Source organism: Antedon mediterranea, chromosome 4 (genome assembly GCF_964355755.1).
Source record: "Antedon mediterranea chromosome 4, ecAntMedi1.1, whole genome shotgun sequence".
In the NCBI taxonomy this organism is placed as follows: Eukaryota; Metazoa; Echinodermata; class Crinoidea; order Comatulida; family Antedonidae; genus Antedon; species Antedon mediterranea.
Window position 1 is genome coordinate 21,166,746 of NC_092673.1, and position 24,511 is coordinate 21,191,256.

At 32.1% G+C, this 24,511-nt stretch overlaps 1 protein-coding gene across 2 annotated transcripts in view; it reads left to right on the plus strand.

The window, feature by feature from the left end:
- LOC140046876 (uncharacterized) overlaps window positions 1–22,106 on the plus strand; it is a 25,966-nt gene extending 3,860 nt beyond the window's left edge. For both annotated transcript variants that reach the window (XM_072091616.1, XM_072091617.1), the window contains 20 exons: window positions 696–5,183; window positions 5,395–5,547; window positions 5,746–5,826; window positions 7,283–7,379; window positions 7,628–8,676; window positions 9,017–9,112; window positions 9,206–9,310; window positions 9,466–9,537; window positions 9,661–9,777; window positions 10,842–10,979; window positions 11,091–11,246; window positions 11,689–11,811; window positions 13,677–13,733; window positions 17,765–18,391; window positions 18,495–19,113; window positions 19,311–19,495; window positions 19,808–20,023; window positions 20,279–20,413; window positions 20,547–20,621; window positions 20,939–22,106. In XM_072091616.1, coding sequence (XP_071947717.1) covers window positions 696–5,183; window positions 5,395–5,547; window positions 5,746–5,826; window positions 7,283–7,379; window positions 7,628–8,676; window positions 9,017–9,112; window positions 9,206–9,310; window positions 9,466–9,537; window positions 9,661–9,777; window positions 10,842–10,979; window positions 11,091–11,246; window positions 11,689–11,811; window positions 13,677–13,733; window positions 17,765–18,391; window positions 18,495–19,113; window positions 19,311–19,495; window positions 19,808–20,023; window positions 20,279–20,413; window positions 20,547–20,621; window positions 20,939–21,088 — 8,739 coding nt within the window. In that variant the 3' untranslated portion in view covers window positions 21,089–22,106. The remainder of the gene's footprint in view (window positions 1–695; window positions 5,184–5,394; window positions 5,548–5,745; window positions 5,827–7,282; window positions 7,380–7,627; window positions 8,677–9,016; window positions 9,113–9,205; window positions 9,311–9,465; window positions 9,538–9,660; window positions 9,778–10,841; window positions 10,980–11,090; window positions 11,247–11,688; window positions 11,812–13,676; window positions 13,734–17,764; window positions 18,392–18,494; window positions 19,114–19,310; window positions 19,496–19,807; window positions 20,024–20,278; window positions 20,414–20,546; window positions 20,622–20,938) is intronic.
- Window positions 22,107–24,511: the final 2,405 nt, after the last annotated feature.

The window sequence follows — 24,511 nt, forward strand, 5'->3', positions numbered from 1 at the left end:
AACACTTACAGTAGCATGGACTTTAACCTTCACACAGAGGGTTAAGAAAGGGGGAGTAAATACCACCAATTGTGATGCTAATGGCAAGGTACATCTATTGATTTGTTATTCTACTCAAAGAATGTAAAGCAACAATATAGCATCTCCCAAAGGAGTTTAACGGTTTTTATATTGTGTACAGTAGTATAGTAATGCTTTACTACGTGTACAGTACCTGTACTTAACTTTAGTTGGAATCAAAATACTTTGGATGTTATTTTTAGGATTTTTATATGACCTTGCTATAAAAAATGTTTGATCGATCTTGCATGGAAATACTGTAATGTATCTGATTTGTTTAAACCACAGCCAGTATATTGCTATACAATATTATAGTTATTGTTGTAACACCAGTGTAACTCCTAATTAAATAATGAGATGGAACACATGTTGATAATAGGTCTATAGTACTTCTCAATATGTGTTTTTTTTTAGTTAACTTTGCTTTGCTCTATATGAAATTATTCAGTGGATCTTCTGTTATTTTTGTATACCCTCTACACACTATGTACTTTTAGGTTGCATTATAAAATTGAGTAATTTTTTAGTTGGGTAGTATACTTTTGAATTGATATTAAATACATTTTTTTTATATATTTGGCTGCATTCCGCATAGACTATCATACTTTAAAATTAAAATTGCTTGTTTCTTTCAGAAAACAGCACAAAGCATTACAGAAAACTCAAAACTTCAAGAACAACTTCAAAAATTGAAACTAGAGAAAAACTCTCTTGAAACGACAATTATTGTTGATAAACAAGAACATTTAAAGAGATTTAATGAACTGCAATCCAAAATTACCAACATGGAAGAAACGATCAAGAGGCTTGTTGAAGAAAACAAAGACTTAGTCTGTAAAACTAAGTATTTTGAAGATAATGACATGACTGTTGATAAATATAATAAGTTACTGGAGGAAGTTGAGAGGTTAAGAAATAATGAAACGGATCAACAATTTCAAATTAAAAAACTTGAGGAAAAATTAAACCAGTTGGAAAACAAGGAAGTAGAATCGACAGATGAGGATACGTCGTGCAGTCTGTCGCTACCAATTGATAATAGTCATCTTAACCATGAAAAAGGAGATAACGAAAAATCAGAAAAAGAACTCAAAGAAAAGTTAGACGAATTTGAAACATCTGAAAGGGAATTAAAGAATGAGATTAAAAAATTAAAATCCTCTGATGAAACATTGAAGATGACCCTGTCTCAATTGATATCTGAAAATTCCATTCTTCAGCATGAGAAAAGTCAAGCCCGAAGCGAAGTAGAGGAGTTAAAAGAAGAGGAAGTAATGTTAAAGAAGGTTATAAAAGATCAAATTACAGAAAATGGAAAACTAATAAATAATCAAGATAGTGCAGTTGATAGTTCAAATATTGATGTTGCCAAAGATACATTGATGAAAGAACTTACTGACATGAAAGCGTCTGACTGTATGTTGAAAGAACAAGTTCATGATCTGATGCAGAAAAATGATAAGCTTACCGCTGAAAGGTCAGATATGAGCAGACAGTTAAAAGAATTTCTTTCCGTTGAAAGTCGTCTACATGACGAGATTTCAGGTTTACAAACGACAGTTATGGAATTACGGGAGTCTAACAAATCTGTAAACAATCATATTGATGAAAATGAAATTATGTTGAAAGATATCCAAGTATTAGAAGATATTAAATTACAATTGGAAAGTAAAGTAAAACTTTTAGAAGAAGATAAAGATGAACTTGAAGGGAAATTACAGGATTTTGAAACGCTTGTCAGAGATGCAGGGATTGCAAACACAGAAGAGTTGGAAAATTCCAATAAAATATTAAGCGATAAGTTACAGGAATTACAAGAACAACACAACATGTTACAGACAGAAGTCAAAGATTTGAAAGAAAATGAAAATACATTTCGTTTAAAACTTGATGAATTACAAGAATCAGAGCAATCTTTACTTGAAAAAATATCAACTGAAAATGAAGATAATAACAGATTGACAGATGAGTTAGATGAATTACGAGAGCAGATTGCAAGTTTAGAGGAAATCAGAGGAAATCTAAAAGAGAAGTTACAGGAATCTGAAGAGCAAATTGAAGAATTGAAAATGACCTCTATGTCTGTTTGCAATGACAATCTTGAGGGTACCGCCAAATCTTTACAAGGTGACCTATGTGGTAGTTTTGATGATGGTACTAAAAATGATATAATTGAAGAACTGCAGCTACAAATGAATGAGTTAAAGGAAGAAAATGAGAGGCTTCATCACGAATTAAAAAATAAGATGAAAGTTAAAGAAGAAGTAATAGGTGAAGAATCTTTAATTGACTTCAGCACTCCTCCTCCTCCTCCTTTACCAAAAACGCCATCACCACTTCCAACCTCAGCTACACCAGTCTTTCCAGCTTCTCAAACTTTGCTTCAAGCATCAAAGAAAGAAGCTGTTATTTGGCAAGAACTTGAAAAAGTAGGATTTCCTGGCAATCCAAGTATTTATTATACCAACAGTGCAAATCAAATTGGAGACAAATTAAAATTGAAAGAAGAAGAATGCAAAGATTTGCTAGACAAAATTGCAAACCAGGAAATTGCAATTAAAAAGTTTCAGACTGATTTACAGAGGACAGAAGAGAAATTAGCAGAGACGGAAGAAATGCTATTAGAGAAAACTAATGATATTGAAGATCTGGAAAAAGCAGTTGCACAATCTGGAAGAAGATGTAGTGTGAGTGATATTCAAAATCGAGATCTTGAAGAGGAGTTACAAAAATCAAACCTTGAATTAGAAGATTTTAAACTTAGCATAATAGAAATGGAAGAAAATGAAGAAGTGCTAATGTCAAGGATTAAAGAATTAGAAAACCAATCCAGGGACTTACGAGATCAAAATGTCTTGTTAAAAGATCAAGTTACCTCTTTAGAATCTGTAGAAAAAGACTTGAAAATTGCATTGACAAATTTAGAACAGGAAAACGCTACTGTGTTTCAGCGTGTTGCGGACATGAAAAAGATGGAGGAGCAATTAAATGAAAAAATAAAGGAAGTTGAAACTAATTCTAAACTCGTAGATACATTGACCAATGAAATTAAAGAGTTAAAACAACACTTAAAAGATTTAACTACGACCCATTCATCACAAATACAAAAATTGGAAGAGGCCACTAATATGTATGAGGAATGTAAACACAAGTTGCAAATTTTAGAAAATGAAACAACAGAGGAAAGAGAAATACTTGTCAATAAAATTAAGGAGCTTAAAAATGAAGAATTAGAACTATTAAAAAAGGTACAAACTCTAGAAAGTGTGCAGCTCAAAACGAAAAATGACCAAGACAATATTCAGATACTAACCAAGAAGTTGCATGAAATACAAGAAGAAATGTCAAAATCGCAAGACCAAATTAAAGATAGCGAGAACTACTGTAAACAACTGGAGAACCGTGTGGCCGAGCATGAAAAACATGAGAATGAATTTATGGAAAAGAATGAAGCACTTCTGTCGGAATGTAATAATTTAAAAGCTCAGATTAAAGAACTTTTAAAAGAGGAAAAGACCGATTTAGTTTCTGAGAATGCAGAAATAGAAGAAGAAATCGTTCAACAAGCAACATATCAAGAAACTGCAACCGAACCTCCAGAAGAACATAAGAATATGGTTTCTTCCCTTGAGGAAAAAATTCGAGAGCTTGAAGAAGAGAAGCAAGAAATGCAGCAAAGACTATTTGAACATGAAGAAAAAGAAAATGCCTTCAAAGAAACACTATCACAAGCAGATGCCATAATGAATGAACGTGAATCTAGTCTACGTGAACATATAAATGAACTTGAAACATCTCAAAGTGATTTGAAAGAACGTTTGGAAGCAGCACGTACTAACTCAGAAGATAGAGCAAGTGATGATTGGCATGATGCTTTAGATGACAGGGAAGTACTTGAAGAAACTAAAGAACTTAGCAAAGATGAAGAAATTCGACATCTTCAACAAAGGATTGTAGAACTTGAAGAAACTGAATTACAACTGAAATTAGAACTAAAGAATATGGATCAAGGTATAGACACTTCAAACATGAATAATTATCAAAATAATGAAACAATAAAATTGCAAATTGACAGAATTTCAGAACTGGAAGAAATTGAGATTAACCTTTTGGAAGAATTAGAACAAGCTAAAACTACACAGAAAGCATTAACCGAAGCAAATGAAGAACTTTTAGATGAGGTTGCAGTCCTCAAGACAACAGTGGATGATCTAGAAAGTCTTGCAGAAAATAATGCGTATTACCCACCTGTTGAAACTTCCAGTCATGACATTGAAAAGTTGCAAGAAGAACTTGAAAGTGTAATCTTGCAATTACAAGATTTGGAAGAAACAGACGAGAAACTCAGAGAAGACCTAAAAGGTAAGGAAAATGAAATAAAAGAACTTAAAAAATCCAATTTACAACTGCAAGAAGATGTTGATAACTATAGTTCTCATTTAAAAGATTTAGAAGATTCTGAAAAGAAATTGAAAGACTTACTTAATGAGAAGGAGAAATCAGGTGATACGCTTAAATCAAATTACACTGAGCTTGAAGAAAAAATAAGTGATCTTGAAGCAACAGATTTATTTTTAACAGAGAAGTTAAATGAGAAAAATGAATCAGAAAATATCCTAAAAAAGGAATTAATATCTGCTGAAGAACGTTTAAAGAGGAGTGAAATATCATTAAAAGAATCGGAAGAACTGTTGAAGAAACAAATGCGTGAAAAAGAGGACCTGGATAAAGAGTTACATAATCATGTTACTGTGATGGCAGATTCCGAAGAGGATCTGAAGAAAAAAGTATTAAAGTTAGAGCTTGTGACGGTAAATGCTGTGCAACAGATTGAGCAATTAGAGAACTCAAACGAGAAATTGAATTCCAAAGCATTGTCATCGGAAGAGGCAGAAAAACTTATGAGGATTGATTTCAATCAGATGAAACATGAAAATGACCTTCTCAACGAACAAATGATTGCCGCAAAGAAGGCAGAGAAGAATTTAAGAGAAAGACTAAGTGAAGTAGAGAGTGTGGAGTCCCAGTTGAGAACTCAAGTTTGGAAATTAGAAAGAGGAGAAGCAAAACACAAGGACAGGATTCTAGAATTGGAGGAAAAGAACTCATCAATGGAAAGAAAGGTATGTTTTGCAAGATAAAAACACTAGCACTGTTGATTGCTCGAGTTGCAAAAAAGCATTGAAAAAAAAAAAGAATTATGTCGCAGCTAATATTGTAGTAAAATGCACTTTTTTAATGCTTTTCTGCTAACTATGGTACTGTAGTGTATATTATGAAAAGTGGGTTGTTTTCTATCTCTTGTAATTATTAAACAAATATTATATTTGACAGAGTAATCAAGCTATTGAGTTGGAGCAAGAGTTACTTCATTTACAGAATGAACTACAAGAGGTCAACAAGAAACAAGATGATCTTCAAAGGTCAAAAGATGAAATCCAAGGAAAATACAACACATTGCACAACAGCTTGGAAACTGGAAACACTGCAAGTGACTTTGTTTATATCAAATTAACTACATTTGAAAAAACACATGGCTTAACATTTGTTTGCTGCCCTCATTAGTTGATTTTAAGTTTAATTATGACAATCTGTTTATTAAATGTTTTTGTTTTATATTTTTTTCTTTTATAACAATTTATAATGTGAAACAAATGAGTACAACATTTCTGTTGATTTCACTAGGTAAGCATACCAGAGAATGAATATCAACAATTGAAAACACAAGTGATGTTACTATCATTTGATGACCAAGAAAAACCACAGGTAATTGTCTATTTTCCAATTAATTATTTTCATTTTCTGTTCCAATATCATAGATGGATCCAAAAATCCCTCTCCTTACACCCCCATTCCTAAATTTTAAAAAATCAATAAAATCTATTAAAAATAAAATATATTAAAGAACAGGAAACCTCCAATTTCACCATGACTATTTCCATTATAATAGTACTGTATAATCCCACCCCCTGTGACTATACTCAGTTATATATATATATATATATATATATATATATATACATAATATAAAATCTAGTATTGTAATATTAAAAGAAAAAGTAAATAGAGAACTGGGCTATGTCAATTCCAGCATCAACAATATTGTCATTATTCTACAGTATAATACTTGCTTTACTATGAATATGTAGTTATAAATTGTATTTCTAGTTTATCTCGTTAGTTTAGATATCACCAATGTCTTTATCTTTATTAATACTACATTATGCTAATGTGTACAACTATTGTATATACAAGGCAGTACAGGCATTGTCCTCCTACAATGACTGTTTAATGACACACTATGGACTCCACCTCTTCATACAATGGTAGATTCTCAATTACTAATATCCATCTGTTGGCTATCATCTATTGTCATGCAAATACATTTTATTACTAAATATTGATCACTTTATAACACATGTTCCACACTATATGAAAAGAAAGCTCATTCCAATATCCGACAAGGAATTTCCAGCCAGGAATAATATTTTTATGAGTTAATGGATTTGATTCTGTGGGAAAATATGTTAGAAATATGGAAATATATATGTGAGTATTGATAAGAAGCAATTGCAACTTGTTGATTAGGAATATAAGACTACAGAAATCTGTTGGAATCATCCATTGTGATTATAGGGTGATTAATTGTAACAGGTAATTTGTTTTCTTTATCAAATCATTGTTTTGTTAAAGCTGGTGTTACCAAGACAACAATATACATGATAGGTATTATATTTTGGAAAGTCCTATTATTGTACATACTATATCTATTAATTGCTTGATAATAAATGTAATATGAAATTACTTTTTATTTTCTATAAAAATTAAAAACATGCTTCTTAAAAAATTCTTAAGTAATTTGATTGATTTATTCTTTTCATATTATACATCTTCTTGCATATGGCAATGATATTATTGTCCTTGTTTTTGTATTCAATTGAAATGTCAAGGCTTGCATATACTGTACTACAGAAAGACGTGTGGTAAATCAATAATAATCAATAGAGGAATACTTATTGATTAATGAAAATATGTAAGAATCGGAATAGACTATATGTATTATGTATATTTTACTCTCTGACAATATTTCCCATATGAAATCAATATTAATTTGTGTGACCATATTTTGGAAGACAATAACTTGAGTCTGGTAACAGGATTTTCCTAAAACCATTCCATGGGTGTTTTGTTTTCAGAGTGTTTTTAATTTATTTTCTTGCAGACTGTTGCAAAATTACCAGATCTACTTCACCAGTTATCACATCGTTATTCATGCAAGTTCATCAATGACTTTGTTCTTCAGAACACACCAACTACAGGTACAGTAATTGCTAGCCCTCTTAAAACCACCCAACATTTTGGTAAAGCCAAAGATCATATAAATAGTTTTGAACAAATTTACATTCAGATCAATCAAAACATTCTAAATAAAATATTCTAAAGACCATCACCCAACAAGTAATTGTAATGAATTTGTTGCTATGTAGTACTGTACTGTAGTGATGGTCATCAAATCATTAATTGTAAAAAAAACGATTTTGTTACATTGTTTAAAATATTGTTTTAGGTCACAAGTCACTAAAGGATGCACTGGAGTCTGTTTCCCAAGATAATTATCCAATTCAACTTACCGACGCCTCAATAGGACATTTTTATGTTTTATATCGACTACAAGCATTGGAAGACATGTTTGATGATATGGAAGAACCGTTGAATGCCACCAGATTGCATAACACACCTGGACACTCGCACATTATCTTTGATGAAAATGACCAGCCAGTGGAAATCCACTGTGCTTTGTGTGCACGCAAGAAAATGGAGCAAAAGAAACGAGCCGCAGAACAGTGGTTAGCAACAGTTGCCAGGGAAACACATCCTACGAATATGATTCAACGTGAGATAGTAAATCAGGATTCATATTCTTCATTGGAAGAGAACACTCCATTACAACAAGCTAGTCCAAATACCCGACGGAAACTCATAGAAGATCTTGTGAATGCGCTTCCGTTGATTACAGTAGAAGAATCCATTAATGAACAAAGTGTCGATGGTGGGTCAATGATAATGGAAGATCCGATAAATGAGATTAGAATTGATGACAAACTGGAAGCGCCACCAATGCCTTCAGAACCTCCACCACTACCTGGAAGCGCCCCGCCAAGTCATAACAGAGTTAATTCCACGAGTTCTGAATTCTCAGATAACGCACCTCCTCTTCCCCAGTCGGCTCCGCCGCTTAGTAGGAATCTGTTAATCGGAAATGAAGCGCCGCCATCAAATGGTTCAACCAGACCGATAAATGGACTTGATGAAAGTGATGGCATTCAAAGACCAAGATCATTGTTCATGCGACCATTGTCTTTTGACAGTGGGACAGAAACCCTTTCCACTACAACTGTTGAACAGGACAGTGATCATAATCCAGTTGGCAGAGCTTTTTCACTGCCTCAAGGTTTGCCAAGAGGTAAACGAGAGACACCAGAGCTAGCGCCAAAGCCACCAACTCCTCTTTGGTTGAAGAAGATGATGGAATGGCAGAGTCAAGAGAAGGAGAAGGATATTAATGAAGCACAGAGAATGAAGACCCAAAACACTATTCTGCAATCAAAGATTGATGTAAGATATTGCCTCTTGTTAACTTAATGTAATGGCACTGCAAATTGATGTTTAGCCTGCTTGCTTTCCATTTTCAAGTTCAAACCATTGCACCCACCCTTCTAAATAATACTTTTTTTAAACATAATTATGTTAATAATTACTGTGGTACAATCATATACTTTTTTTTACAAAGGGAATGTTACTATTCAAAGAGTCACCACATCTTAAAAACCTAAGGAGGAGTAACTCTTAATTGAGTAGCGCCAGATTGTACCCAAATTTTGATTATAAAAGAGGAAAATCAATTGAAATGTAAGTTTTTTAAACTGAGATTAAATAATTTACTTATTATCTGCAGGAAAAGGACAACTTGATTCAAGAAATACGCAAGAGAGAGGAAGAACTAAAAAGAAAATTGCGAGATATGGAACATATTAGCATTAGTCGACAAAAGGTATAATATCTATAGATTGTGTTAATGTTATATACACTAGTAGTTAATGCTTGAATGTTTTTGCTTTGAAATAATCTTTAAATATTTTAATAGATTCAAGCAAAAGAATTGGATCTAGAAGATAAAAACTTTGAAATTGCGAGATTGAAGTCAGAAAATTGGCAAAAAGAAAGAGAAATTGCAACGCTACAGTCAAAAGTGAGTAACTTTTAAATAGATAACACATAATAGACACTTTTCTAGTACTAGTGGAGAAAATTAAAAGAACTCAGCCAACCACTGTTAAGACGAGCATTGTATTTTTCAAAATTTAATTTGAATTTTAATTGTTTTGTTTACTGTAATAATTTCAGATTGAAGAACTTAAACGTTTAAATGGTAATTACAGTAATGAAGACGGAATACTGAAGAAGTTGCGTGATGAGGTATAATAAATATCTTTTATCTTTAAATATTGAATTACTTAAAAGTGCTGTGGTTCATTAATTTGGTAGTATGAAACATGATGAAGCAACTCGTAAAATTAATATAAATTTTTTAATGTCTAGTTGGATCTAACAAAGAATCATCTTCGGGTAAAAGAAAATCAACTTCAGAATTTTGAATTTGATGACAGCAATTTCAAAGACAACTTGCAAAGGACCAATAAACAAATGAAAGAAAAGGTATGATAGAGAAATGCATCTTCTTTCCATAACCTAATTGTTTTGTATAAAACCTGATTAAAGATAGATTTCTCAATGTTGTGTGTAATAAAGCACTCTTGTTATTATGTAGAAACCACAGTGTCCTTAGAATATCAAATCACAATTTTCTAGGTTTAATCAGGTTGGCCGGTTTTTTTGATCAACCTCACATATTTCCTCCTAACCATTTAAAAATGAATTAATTTCCAGACATATCAAAGAGCGGTTTCGAGTTTAGTTCTCCATACCTGTTGAATGTATACATTATACATTTAGGCCATATGATAGAACTCTTTTTCTTAAAACTACTCAAAACAGTAATGGTGCACCAAATATTGGTTCATATAAATTAGTTATACCTGCTGTAGTGTAGTGTACTATAATTAAAGTGACTGATTAAAACTGCATTACAACTCGCATGCTAATTCCATTTAGCTGTATTCAATAATTTAACAAGCTTTATTACTAAGAAGATTATCTACAAACTGCACATGTTGTTTATCAATTATTAATTAAAAATAATAAGTGAAGAATCAATAGTAGTAGGCTAACAGGCATATACTGAAAACAAACTGCAATGAAAAGGACGATATACTGTATTATCTACTGTATATTATAAATAGCTATACCACTTCTTCTCCTATCTATTCTACCTATCACAGAGGGTCAGGTACAGGATTAGACACCTATCAATTCCCAAAACAATCTTTAGGGTATTTTAAAATGCCAATTTTCCATGAAACATGTGTTTTTTGGACAATTTTCTTTGAATCACCTACTGTAGTTGTCATTAATATTAATAAAATAATGTACAACATGATGATGTAATGAATAATATATAAACAAGTGAACAAGATGATATTGTTGTTTTACTTTCATTATATGCAGAATTATCCAAGATAGAAAATACATAAAAAGCTACTTGAAACAAATTGCTATATAAAAAGCATGATACCCAGTGGATTGTTGATGGGTGATGCTATTTTCTTCACATGAACCCAAAATAGTATATATTTAATTTAATACTTTTTTTTTTAATTTAGGAAGAAGAGCTGAAAAAGAAAACAGATGAATTGCAGAATTTGAAGGATAAACTTGACAAGTTGGAGGAGGAAGTGAGTGCTACACGAGGGAACGATGCTACACACTTCCAACAAATGATTGATAATTTACAAAGAGAGGTAAGATAACACAAGATAAAAAATTATGGGTAATAAAAATGGTAGATAGTCTATGATAATTCATGTATAATAGAAATATAGAACTTACATGTAGCTACATTTTTTTTGCAGAAAATTCAAATGGAAAATGAAGTTGCCAAATTACCGGAAATGGTGGAGACTATTGAGGCTCTTAAAGAAGAGCAACGTAACATGGATCTAGCACTGAGAGAGAAAGATGCTGTTGATAGAAAACTACAGTTGGCTGAGAACATGCTTAAAGATAAGGTATGATATCCTTACCATTTGAATGGTTGATTGAAAATAATGCATGGCATGTGATATACACAATTATATAAGACCTAAATAAATTTCTGTCCTGGCAATAGTACGCACTATTAAATGGTTGTTTAATAGTACTTTTTTTCATTTACGAAAAAAAAATCTGTTTGCGTTTCGAACATTTTTTTATACTATTGCTTTTTAAATACAACAGCACCATCTATTTTGTACATTTTTTGAGAGACGTATGTATACTAATCCAACATTCAATTTAACAGCTGATCAATTGAATATAAAAGAAGATGTGTTAATTGTTGATAATGAATGTTCTCTCCCCATTCATTATTTGTATGATACTGAATACTCAAAGATTGTTTTAATATAATTATTTATCAAATGGTACTGGTTTCCTTGATAAAAAATATAACATTACATTTTATGTTGCCAGACGAGTCAGGAGATGTATTTAGCAGATGAGAACGCTTCACTACAGGAGAAAGTGAATCACTTAGAAAAACTGAGTAAATATAAAGACAACATAGAAGAACATTATCAGGATATCAAAGACAAGGTAAAACTTAATATACAAAATTATAATGTTCTTGAAATAAAGTCAAATGATAAATATCAAATAAAACTAATACTGTATTTGATCCTTAATCACAATACTTGAAGCTCTGTCTACACTATTAATTAATTCATTTTACTTTAAAGGCAAAAACTCGAGTAGCGAAAGCTGATTTATTTTGGTCTTTTTTGTCACATTTGTTATAATGAAGTTTTATTGTTTATGTTATGTTATGATAGTGACAAATAAACTATTTACACACATCATACACACACTTTATGTGACAAAAAAATGTGATGTGCCCATATATGGACATGATGATGCCATATCACTACCACATTTAAGCATATCACTACCATATTTGGGTACATCACACTTGTTTGTCATATAAAGTTTAATAGTGTAGATAGAGCTTAATGCCAATTGCACCCATATTGATTTAAGTGTTTTGCTTGCTTTTATACATACAAAATCAACATAAATTGATTTTAATATTATGGCACGTAATTGTAGCAGGAAAACATAACATAACCATGATTGTATTATATATATATTTAATTAAATTTCAGTATATCACCGGGCGGTTTAGAATTAAGGTTCTTTGCCTGATTTGTTTATATATATATATAAACACATTAGGCAAAGAACATTAATTCTAAACCGCCCGGTGATATACTGAAATTTAATTAATTAATTTGAAACGATAAAGATGAGGAAATCTGTGAGAATGAGAAAAGGTCGCCCCAACCAAGACTCGAACTCGGACCGTCTGCTTGATATGCAGTTGCCCTAACCATTAGACCACTGGGGCTTTCATGGTATTGTTCAAACTCGATTGGATACCGACCTTTTAACATTCTCAGCGTGGTACGGCGGAACAGCACTAGTCCTCATAGTGGTATATATATAATATATATATCATATTGTAATGTAATGATATAGATTTATAATTGAGAAATCAACCTTTGTATTACAATTCAATTGAGTTCACCAATTTGCCCCAGAAAGGGCCAGTGAAGAAATTGTCCAGATGTTTTAATGTCCATTAGACCATAATTAAATCCCCCCAAAAAACTGTTGATTTGACCTTATGACCCTAAAACTATTAGATATTGACAGTTTTAAACAGAGATTCGACAGGGCCAATCCATCATTGTTACCCCCCACCCCAGATAAAATCAATCACTCCCATCCAAACTTACCTGGACAGGCTTAGGACTAATCATTAAACTCACAGATGATGTAATGACATATGCTAATGAACAGAAGCCGATATACACCTCACAGACACTTCTTCGAAGACACACGTTACAGACACTTCGTCGAAGACACACCTCACAGACACTTCTTCGAAGACACACGTTACAGACACTTCTTCGAAGACACACCTTACCGACACTTCTCGGAGAACACACCTCACAGACACTTCTTCGGAGCACACATCTTACCGACACTTCCTCAGAAGCATATCTACAGCAACATCTCACTTACAGCATCACTCTTATACTTTGTTCCCGTTTCTTTATATTTGTATCGTATTGTGTATTATAATGTATTATTGAATAAACAACTGTGATATTCAATCAACCAAGCGAGTAGAGTCTTTAATACAGTAAAACCTCCACACATTATATTACATTGCACATGTCACTGTTCATTGAAATGTACAAAGTAGCATAAACCCTACCTGTCATATGAATAAGAATCCTAATTGCTATATTTGTTTATATTCTGTTAATTTAATATGTATGGTGTTGTAATCATGTGTTTACACATTAACTGTATAGATTGTACTAAGATTTGTTTACGTTTAATATATATGAATTGTATTTCAAGTTTAATGTTTTTAAATGTTTTGAATGTTATAGTTTGATAGAATGGAAGAGCAGAAAAATGAAGCTGAATTATCTATTTGTCCCCTTAAGGTATGTCATTTACCCTTTGTTGTTATATTTGTCCCCTTAAGGTATGTCATTTACCCTTTGTTGTTATATTTGTCCCTTTAAGGTATGTCATTTACCCTTTGTTGTTATATTTGTCCCTTTAAGGTATGTCATTTACCTATTTTGTTATATTTGTCCCTTTAAGGTATGTCATTTACCCTTTGTTGTTTATTTGTCCCTTTAATGTATGTCATTTACCCTTTGTTGTTATATTTGTCCCCTTAAGGTATGTCATTTACCCTTTGTTGTTTATTTGTCCCTTTAAGGTATGTCATTTACCCTTTGTTGTTATATTTGTCCCCTTAAGGTATGTCATTTACCCTTTGTTGTTATATTTGTCCCTTTAATGTATGTCATTTACCCTTTGTTGTTTATTTGTCTCTTTAAGGTATGTCATTTACCCTTTGTTGATATATTTGTCCCCTTAAGGTATGTCATTTACCCTTTGTTGTTATATTTGTCCCTTTAAGGTATGTCATTTATCCTTTGTTGTTATATTTGTCCCTTTAAGGTATGTCATTTACCCTTTGTTGTTTATTTGTCCTTTTAAGGTATGTCATTTACCCTTTGTTGTTATATTTGTCCCCTTAAGGTATGGCATTTACCCTTTACTTGTTTACTTGTTTACTTGTTTCCGGAGCTCAGCAATGCTGGGTCCGGAGTCGAGGCTAGGCTATGCCTATAAGCCCCTCTTGATAATTACATCAACTCTTGAATATGGCGCAAATTTAAGAGGGTGGTTGGACCATGCCCGTTCAAGACCGGACTTAAATTGATTGGTTGATCTTGAAGCTACTACATCCTCCGATAACGAATTCCATAATATAATAGCTTTTCGACCAAATGAGTCCCTCATCCAATTTGTGCGCGAGAACTTAAATTTCAATTTAAAAGAATGACCACGTGTTCTAACATCTTCATCATGCTCAAAAAAAGTCAGCAGAAATACTATCCACTCCGTGTAAAATTTTAAAAATCTGTATCAAATGAGCTCTTTGCCTTCTGTATGCGAGAGTAGGTAGGTTGAGAATTTTCAGCCTTTCTGCAATGCTGGGTCCGGAGTCGAGGCTAGGCTATGCCTATAAGCCCCTCTTGATAATTACATCAACTCTTGAATATGGCGCAAATTTAAGAGGGTGGTTGGACCATGCCCTTTCAAGACCGGACTTAAATTGATTGGTTGATCTTGAAGCTAATACATCCTCCGATAACGAATTCCATAATATAATAGCTTTTCGACCAAATGAGTCCCTCATCCAATTTGTGCGCGAGAACTTAAATTTCAATTTAAAAGAATGACCACGTGTTCTAACATCTTCATTACGCTCAAAAAAAGTCAGCAGAAATACTATCCACTCCGTGTAAAATTTTAAAAATCTATATCAAATGAGCTCTTTGCCTTCTGTATGCGAGAGTAGGTAGGTTGAGAATTTTCAGCCTTTCTGAATAAGGTAAATGACGAATGGAAAAAATAAGCTTGGTGGCACGTTCTTGGACTTTTTCCAATAGGTCTTCCTCCTTACAATGTAGCGAGTTAAAAACAACGTTGCAGTATTCCAAGGTCGGACGAATAATAGCTTTATATAAACGAAGAAACCCATCCATATTTAAAAACTTGTTATATTTGTCCCTTTAAGGTATGTCATTTACCCTTTGTTGTTATATTTGTCCCTTTAAGGTATGTCATTTACCCTTTGTTGTTATATTTGTCCCCTTAAGGTATGTCATTTACCCTGTGTTGTTATATTTGTCCCCTTAATGTATGTCATTTACCCTTTGTTGTTATATTTGTCCCTTTAAGGTATGTCATTTACCCTTTGTTGTTATTTTTGTCCCTTTAAGGTATGTCATTTACCCTTTGTTGTTATATTTGTCCCTTTAATGTATGTCATTTACCCTTTGTTGTTATATTTGTCCCTTTAATGTATGTCATTTACCCTTTGTTGTTATATTTGTCCCTTTAAGGTATGTCATTTACCCTTTGTTGTTATATTTGTCCCCTCAATGTATGTCATTTACCCTTTGTTGTTATATTTGTCCCTTTAAGGTATGTCATTTACCCTTTGTTGTTATATTTGTCCCTTTAAGGTATGTCATTTACCCTTTGTTGTTATATTTGTCCCCTTAAGGTATGTCATTTACCCTGTGTTGTTATATTTGTCCCCTTAATGTATGTCATTTACCCTTTGTTGTTATATTTGTCCCTTTAAGGTATGTCATTTACCCTTTGTTGTTATATTTGTCCCCTTAAGGTATGTCATTTAGTTTTACCCTGTGTTGTTATATTTGTCCCCTTAATGTATGTCATTTACCCTTTGTTGTTATATTTGTCCCTTTAAGGTATGTCATTTACCCTTTGTTGTTATATTTGTCCCCTCAATGTATGTCATTTACCCTTTGTTGTTATATTTGTCCCTTTAAGGTATGTCATTTACCCTTTGTTGTTATATTTGTCCCCTTAAGGTATGTCATTTACCCTGTGTTGTTATATTTGTCCCCTTAATGTATGTCATTTACCCTTTGTTGTTATATTTGTCCCTTTAAGGTATGTCATTTACCCTTTGTTGTTATATTTGTCCCTTTAAGGTATGTCATTTACCCTTTGTTGTTATATTTGTCCCTTTAATGTATGTCATTTACCCTTTGTTGTTATATTTGTCCCTTTAATGTATGTCATTTACCCTTTGTTGTTATATTTGTCCCTTTAAGGTATGTCATTTACCCTTTGTTGTTATATTTGTCCCCTCAATGTACTGTTATGTCATTTACCCTTTGTTGTTATATTTGTCCCCTTAAGGTATGTCATTTACCCTGTGTTGTTATATTTGTCCCCTTAATGTATGTCATTTACCCTTTGTTGTTCTATTTGTTCCTTTAAGGTATGTCATTTACCCTTTGTTGTTATATTTGTCCCCTCAATGTATGTCATTTACCTTTTGTTGTTATATTTGTCCCCTTAATGTATGTCATTTACCCTTTGTTGTTATATTTGTCCCTTTAATGTATGTCATTTACCCTTTGTTGTTATATTTGTCCCTTTAAGGTATGTCATTTACCCTTTGTTGTTATATTTGTCCCCTCAATGTATGTCATTTACCCTTTGTTGTTATATTTGTCCCCTTAAGGTATGTCATTTACCCTGTGTTGTTATATTTGTCCCCTTAATGTATGTCATTTACCCTTTGTTGTTATATTTGTCCCTTTAATGTATGTCATTTACCCTTTGTTGTTATATTTGTCTCCTCAATGTATGTCATTTACCCTTTGTTGTTATATTTGTCCCTTTAATGTATGTCATTTACCCTTTGTTGTTATATTTGTCCCCTTAATGTATGTCATTTACCCTTTGTTGTTATATTTGTCCCTTTAATGTATGTCATTTACCCTTTGTTGTTATATTTGTCTCCTCAATGTATGTCATTTACCCTTTGTTGTTATATTTGTCCCTTTAATGTATGTCATTTACCTTTTGTTGTTATGTGTATTTGTCCCTAAAAATTAAGATAGTAGAATCAGACATTAAATAGGCCATTTTTCAGTTTTAATAAAGTTATTCACTTCAATAAAAAAAAAAATAATAATAATTATTTCACTTATAAAAAAACAAAAGAAACAATTAATTTTAACCAAAAATCATTATCTGACAGACAATGGTATATTTTTTGCTTTAAATTACATTTTTTTTTAATCTAGTTTTTGGTCAAAGTGAATAACTATTACGTGAAATTAAAATGTTATATTAAAAATAAAATGTTGTTAAACTATTTTTTAGCGGACAATATATGTTATTTACCGTGGTTATATTTGTCCCCTTAAGATATGTCATTTACCCTTTGTTGTTACTCCTTGTCATCACTTTTCATGCAGTAATCTAAAACAATCCACACTTCATGTTTTAACAAAATTATTTGTACTATAATTACACTTTTTTTTCTTAAATCATTGTGTCTATGTATTAATCATTGTGATTTTTTAATTATTTAATTCATAGAATATTTATACATTTTTTTTAGGCTAAGGTGTCCTATCTTCGTGAAAAATGCAAAGAAAGAGACTTGATGATTAAGAAAATGAGCAGAGTTCTTCAGGCACATGTTGATTCCAATGTAAGTGGAAAACTGTTGTCAGAGATCACAGAAGTACAGACTCTGATACCAGCAGAGGAATACAACCAGCCATTACCACTACCATCACAATTGAAGAAATCTCCCAAAAAGGACTATCTACCCAAGGGTAACTCCGCTGCAACTTTTAGCCCGCTTTCGCAAAGGAGCTTTTCATCAGACGGTCTTGATAAAACATCCAAATTGCTAAGATCAAGATCACCCGTTCTTAGTGGTCTGCAATCACAGAGTTTACATAATGGTTTGGATGAACTGGATATGACTCAAGGAATCTCTGTAGCAGATTTGCTTCAAAAAACATCTAAACCTCAAACAAAGTTTACAGCAAGAAGTGATAGCATGGAAGACTTGTTTGACTCTCTGCAGACACTAAGTGAAAACATTCGGGGAAGATCTGATAGTCATTCAAGAGATACAAAAAGGGCACCATCATTAGAAAGGAGCTTTGATTGGTTAAGTCCGTCATCACCTTCGGGAGCTGATATTTTAAGTAGAACAAAGCATAGGCGATCAAAGGTGAGATGTTTGTTTTATTTTTAAATGTATCCAATTAATCTTGTATCTAATCTTTTTTTGTTTATTGAATGTGGAACTTCATTTTGTTCTGTTTTCTTTGAAGCCATCGGTTTACTTGGATTCCAGTCCAGAACGCATTGTACAGATGCATCAAGAACTTCAAGATGCTCATGTAAATCAATATAAAGTTCCTTATCAAAGCTCTATTGATCCAGTCTTCTCATCTGGTGTGACCACTAACATCCCTGACCACAGAAAGCTCCAACAAAATGGAGTAATGTCAGCAACAAGTACTAACTACCTCTCTGGACCTACAACAAGTACACAAATGAATGGGCATAGTAATGGTTTATTAATCGTAGGGCCATCTCTGAACAATACTTTATATCAATCCATCCATCATCATTCACCGTCTCATTTACATAGACTACCAGGTGAAAACAGCACACCTGTTATAACACACAATGGTATCGTACTACCACACAGTGTTGGACTTCTAAACACTGGTCAGTTAAACATGAGTGACCTGTCAAACGGTTTACCCCAAAGAGTGTTGTCGGAACCGCATATAAAACCATTCCCGCACACTCAGCCAAGGCACTTGCAACTTAACCACACAAATGTTACCAAAGCCCCTACAGTGAATGGTGTTGATGCGCCAGACTTGCCTGGCCTCAAAAGAGCAAGTAATGGACATATTAGGCCTGAGACAAAGCATGGAGGTAAATACTATTTGTTATTTGATGTATGAGAGTAGATAGATAGATATATAGTATTCTGTGATAGATATTAAAAATATGATGACACTTTATTAATGAGACTTCAGTTAACAAGTAACACTATTAATGTTTAATTTTGTATTATTATTATTATTAATATTATTTTATTGTATTGTTATTATTTCTTTAATATATCATAGAACCACCTGATCCTCCTACGCACTTTACTGTTGCTAAGCAACTTGGTAAACATGGAGTTCTTCTAACATGGGTGCCACCAGTAATGGATAGTAATTACTGTAGTAATGGTTCACATGTGAATGGATACAAGTTGTTTGTTAACGGGCAACAGCGTCAATTTGTTGCTAATGCTACTTTAAAGAAGGTAAGACAATCATTTAAAATAACTTATAAAAGTTCTTTATTTTACATTCATTTATTAAACTGTATTAGGAATAGATTGGTAGATAGATTGCAGCACTTATATTCTCCAGATAAATATTTCAGCGTGTTTCAGTTTCCTATATTAAATTGTATTAGGAATAAATTGGTAACTATGACTACTGCAGTAATTTCTAATTATTGTAATTCACTAGTTCCTGCCTCAAATTTATATATATATATATATATGTTTTTTAGTTCCATTCCAAAATTGTTTATATCTACTAAGCTAATGTATATGTTTTAAATTACTTAGGCTCTGGTTGATGGTGTTGACCTCACAACTTCTGTGACCTTTGGTATTCAGACAATGTCGGAGGTCGGTCTTCACTCAAGAATTGTACACAGCAAATATAACCACATTTTGGCAGTCCCATACACAACACCACAATCACAATCGGCAGCGACAGAATCGTTTCAAGACGTCACAACTGATTCTTCTGTCTTCAGTGATGATCAGGAACAGAGATTGGTGAGTTTCCAAGAATAAATGAACAACAGGAATTGGATAACACAATAACAATCAAATACAAAGATCACAATCTTTGTAATCTGAGTCGATAGATTGTAAATTCAAAGAAACATTTAACTGCTAAATAGTACAACAACAATTTCCTGATGTATGTCTGTTACACTACTACAAAGTAAATAAATTAATGTGTTGCAACATTGTAGATGTGCAAACTGTGTTTTATGTAATTTTCACTCTTATTTGTATTTATTTCAGTTTATTGCTGTTTATGAATACATACCTGAGAAACACTCTCCTAATGATTATCCTGCTTATGAGTTAGCATTTGAAGAGGGCGATATTTTGACCATATATGGCCAGAAGCGACAAGATGGGTTTTTTCAAGGAAAGGTAATATCAAGAATTTTACAAGTAAAAAAATCACACAAATGTTTTGTGTTAATATAAATAAAAATCAATCCAATTTGCTGATATTCTTTCTTTTAAAGCGAACAAAATTCATTGAAATTCTTTACTTTTTTAGGTAAGAGGAAAGCGTGGTCTGGTTCCATCAAACTTTATTGAGGAGATTTCAATGTCCACAAAGCATCATTCAAAGGTATTAATTACCATTACAGATATTTGTATTCATCATCATTTAGGTATATGTGTCTATTTGATATTGTACATTTTTCATAACTTCTTGTTATGTCGGTATTAAGCAAACCTCTGCTCGAATTTCTGTTTTACGTTATCACTTGGATTATGCTCTTTGCTAATTCTATCTAATGTGAGATCCAGCCACTACAGTATTAGCCACAGCAATACCCACAGCAGTGTCATTGTCGATAGATTTCAATATTTTCCATGTCTTGATTTAAAGCTTTTTTATATTTTGTATAAATAGCCTCTGTTAAAACTCATTTATTTTTGCAGAGTAAACGTAGCCAAAACAAAATCAGTGAACGTACGCGTCCTTCTAGACATTCCAGGAAAACTCTTCCAGTGCCTCATCAGAAAGAAGCTGCGGTTTCTAAACCCAAAAAATATCAGGATAATAACAGATCAAGTTACAAACAACGCTAGCAAAGACCACCTCTAGAAATCTTGTAATTAGCAATAATGTTTTTTATTTCACTTGGAAAGCAATTCATCAAAAAACTCAACCAACATCATAAAAGTCATGTATGCCTTTTTCAAATAAGCCTTTTTATGGCTTAATTGTGTTAAATTTAATCAACACCATTTCTTGACAGTGGTTTCATAATTAATTTTTTTAATTTCACATTTTAGTAATAAGAAGCTGTCATGCATTTAGTTAATGTTAGGCATGCTGCCAAGGATGTATCAATCAAGATAGAGGCTACACACTAGCTGTCTACCTTAATGTATAGTGTAGAAATTAACATTAATCAAGATTATATAAGTGGATGTACTATATTTATCAACTTAAATTATTAATAATTCCGTCCAGAAACCGTCCATTTTCTGCATCAGTTTTGAAGCATACAGTATGTGATATTTTGTGCTGTTCTTATAGAGAAATGTATGGAATCAACTCTCCCAATACCAGACTCCTTTAGAAACAAGAAACTTTTCTCAAAATCTATATATAAATTATGGTTAATTCTGACATAGGCGAACACAATGGAAAAACTTTGGTACAAATCTCTGCCTTAGATACCTACCTGATCTATATCAGATGTACCGTGAAATGTAAATTTGATAATATTAATTTTCACTATTACGATATTGTTCCATATTTCTATCTTAGGAAGATATTATAAAGAGTTTGTTAACAAAATTTATGATTTCAACAGTAGATTTTCAACTCAATTTTAATTCTTCGCGGTCAAAGTAATTTCCGGGTTCACGATGAGTTCACCTTGCAACAACCTGGTTATTTAAAATTTCTTTAAAAATTCTGAAACCAAGCTTTCGGAGAAACATTTTGGGCAAACATTGGGAGAGTTATTCAAAATCTATAGGCCTAAGCTTAAATTAAATTTTCTATTATTATAATGTTATTTATTTATGTTACACATGTTTAATTTTTTTTTTAATTTGAAATGGTTTTGATTATAAATATCATAAAATATTAAGAGGCGAATAAATGTTACATTTATATAAATATGACTTCTGATTCTTCCTTATTTACTGTCTGCTATTCACATAAATTAATTTTAACAACAATTTGTTTTGCATTGATTGTTCCATGAACTTTAGCCACATGATTTAAAAATAACTAAATTTCCTGGAAAGATGGCAAAACAATTACTACAGTATTGTTTCAAGAAGTATCAATTGCTAAAAAGAGGAATAAATATTTCGTTTTTAGAATCACCTGCGTACATAATAGCAAACCAACTATACCACCAGCAAAACAATTAATTTTATTGGGGGAAAATTGAAGAAAACAAAACTATAAAAGTGGTGTTCAGTGCAACCATGGAGAATTGTCACCAACTTTACCAGCAAAATAATTAATGTTATTGGGGGAAAATGGATGAAAACTAAACTACAATAATAGTTCAATCCAACCATGGAGAATGGTCAAACAAAACGTAATATCAGTGTAACATTAAATGTAGCATAACAAATGTGTACATTTGCCTAATATTACATAATCCATTTTCTAAATTAAATGAAATCTTACCACCATATGTCACATGCCATAGGACTGTACAACTATCTACTCCTTCAAATATAAATTAAATAAGAAGTACATGATTGGTTATAAAAATGAAATGGTTCGGTGCAATTTGTAATAATATGACTGCATTATTACGTCGGTGTTACGTAAAATCTTTATCAAGCCTATTGTTCTCAAAAATGAAAAGCTCCTTGTTGTAGTTCTGTCTTTAATGTTTTATTTTATTATTGTTTTTATGTAAGGGCTCTGCATGAAAAGCTAATTGATTATTAGCAGAGTGCCTATTTCACCATTATAATGAATTGTTATAATATGTACAAATTTATGTGAAACAAATATTACTTGAATTTATATCTTGTTCAGGTATTTGGTGATTTCATCTCTCCATCTTCTCTTTACTCTCGCGCGCTCTCTCTCTCTCTCTCTCTCCACTTTTTACCATTTCTTGATGCTATTCTGTGAGCTTCTTGGTCTATCAATTATTCTCTTATGTGTTATGCCTATCTTTTCTTCATTTCATTTCTTTGACCTTTCCTATAATGTCATGGATGTTGTTTTGTCTTATTTCGGTATTTCTATAACATTGTCACAAAATACTGTAGTATTTCAAACAAGCTACCCTCATTATTAATATGGAACGATCCATTTGATGATCTGAGTTTTCTAGTACCATTCTGGAACTAGAAAAGTCATATATTGATTTGACTTTTCTAGATCTAGACTACTCAGATATATCTGAGATCTGAGTTTTCTAGATCTGAGTTTTCTAGACACCTGTCACAAAGTGATCAATTCTTCTTCATAGAATCCAAAGCTAATACAATTATATTTTCACACCGTCATCATCCATCATATTAATTCTTAATACAATTAATTATTCTTTTAATGCATATCACATACCAAACAATGTGGTGTAAAGTGATCTTCATTGAAGAGGACATAAGCACTAGTGAATTGGGGCGTAACCCATACTAGTTGCTGCTGTACATTATTCTATGAGGTGTGATGTTGTTATAACTTTTTAAAACTAAATAAAAACGGTGATTTTATCAAGAAATCTTTTATTGAATGAAATTATGATTTGTGGAATACTATAGGCCTATACTGTACAAGATTGAAAATAGCAACAAGAAAATGGAGGTTTATTTTTATTGATTGATTAAGATGATCAAATTAAAAATTATTTTAAAAGTTATTTTAAAGCTCAGGTACAGGCATGAATTTTAAATATAATATTTGGTTAATTGTACATAAATCAAATATTTGTAACAGAAATCGAGACGAAAAAACATGAATTTCCCTTAATATGGTCAAATACAAAATTTGGCAAAATTCTTCCAAAAAAACCAGGAAGACTTTTTTTTAGTAGTTAGGTACTTAACCTAATGTAATAACATGTCGGGTGACTCCCTAGACGGTGAAAAAAGATGGTGGATATACGGTGGATAATTTTTGCTATAGCATGAAAATAAAAATCTGAAGTTGAATAAAAATATCAGAAATGTAATATTCAAGTTATATTACCTATATTTAGTCATCTGATAACATTTTTTACCACACCGTTTATTTTTCATAGCTTTTTAAAATGCCTCGCTATTTACAAAATTTGTGTACAAAAGAATAGAGATTTTACTGTGTAATTTGAACTATCCCCCCACTGATAAGAAAGTGCTTATTTCCAACAAGCTCGTAGCCTCGTGTAACACAAATAAAATCCCCAAAATTATGAAACATAGGGGAAACTATCGATCAATAATTATTGGAATGTATGATCAATAGAAATTTTTTGCCCGCACCACCTGGCCTTTTTAAAAGTATTTGACCAAAAATCGGATGGAAAATAAAGTTATTTATGA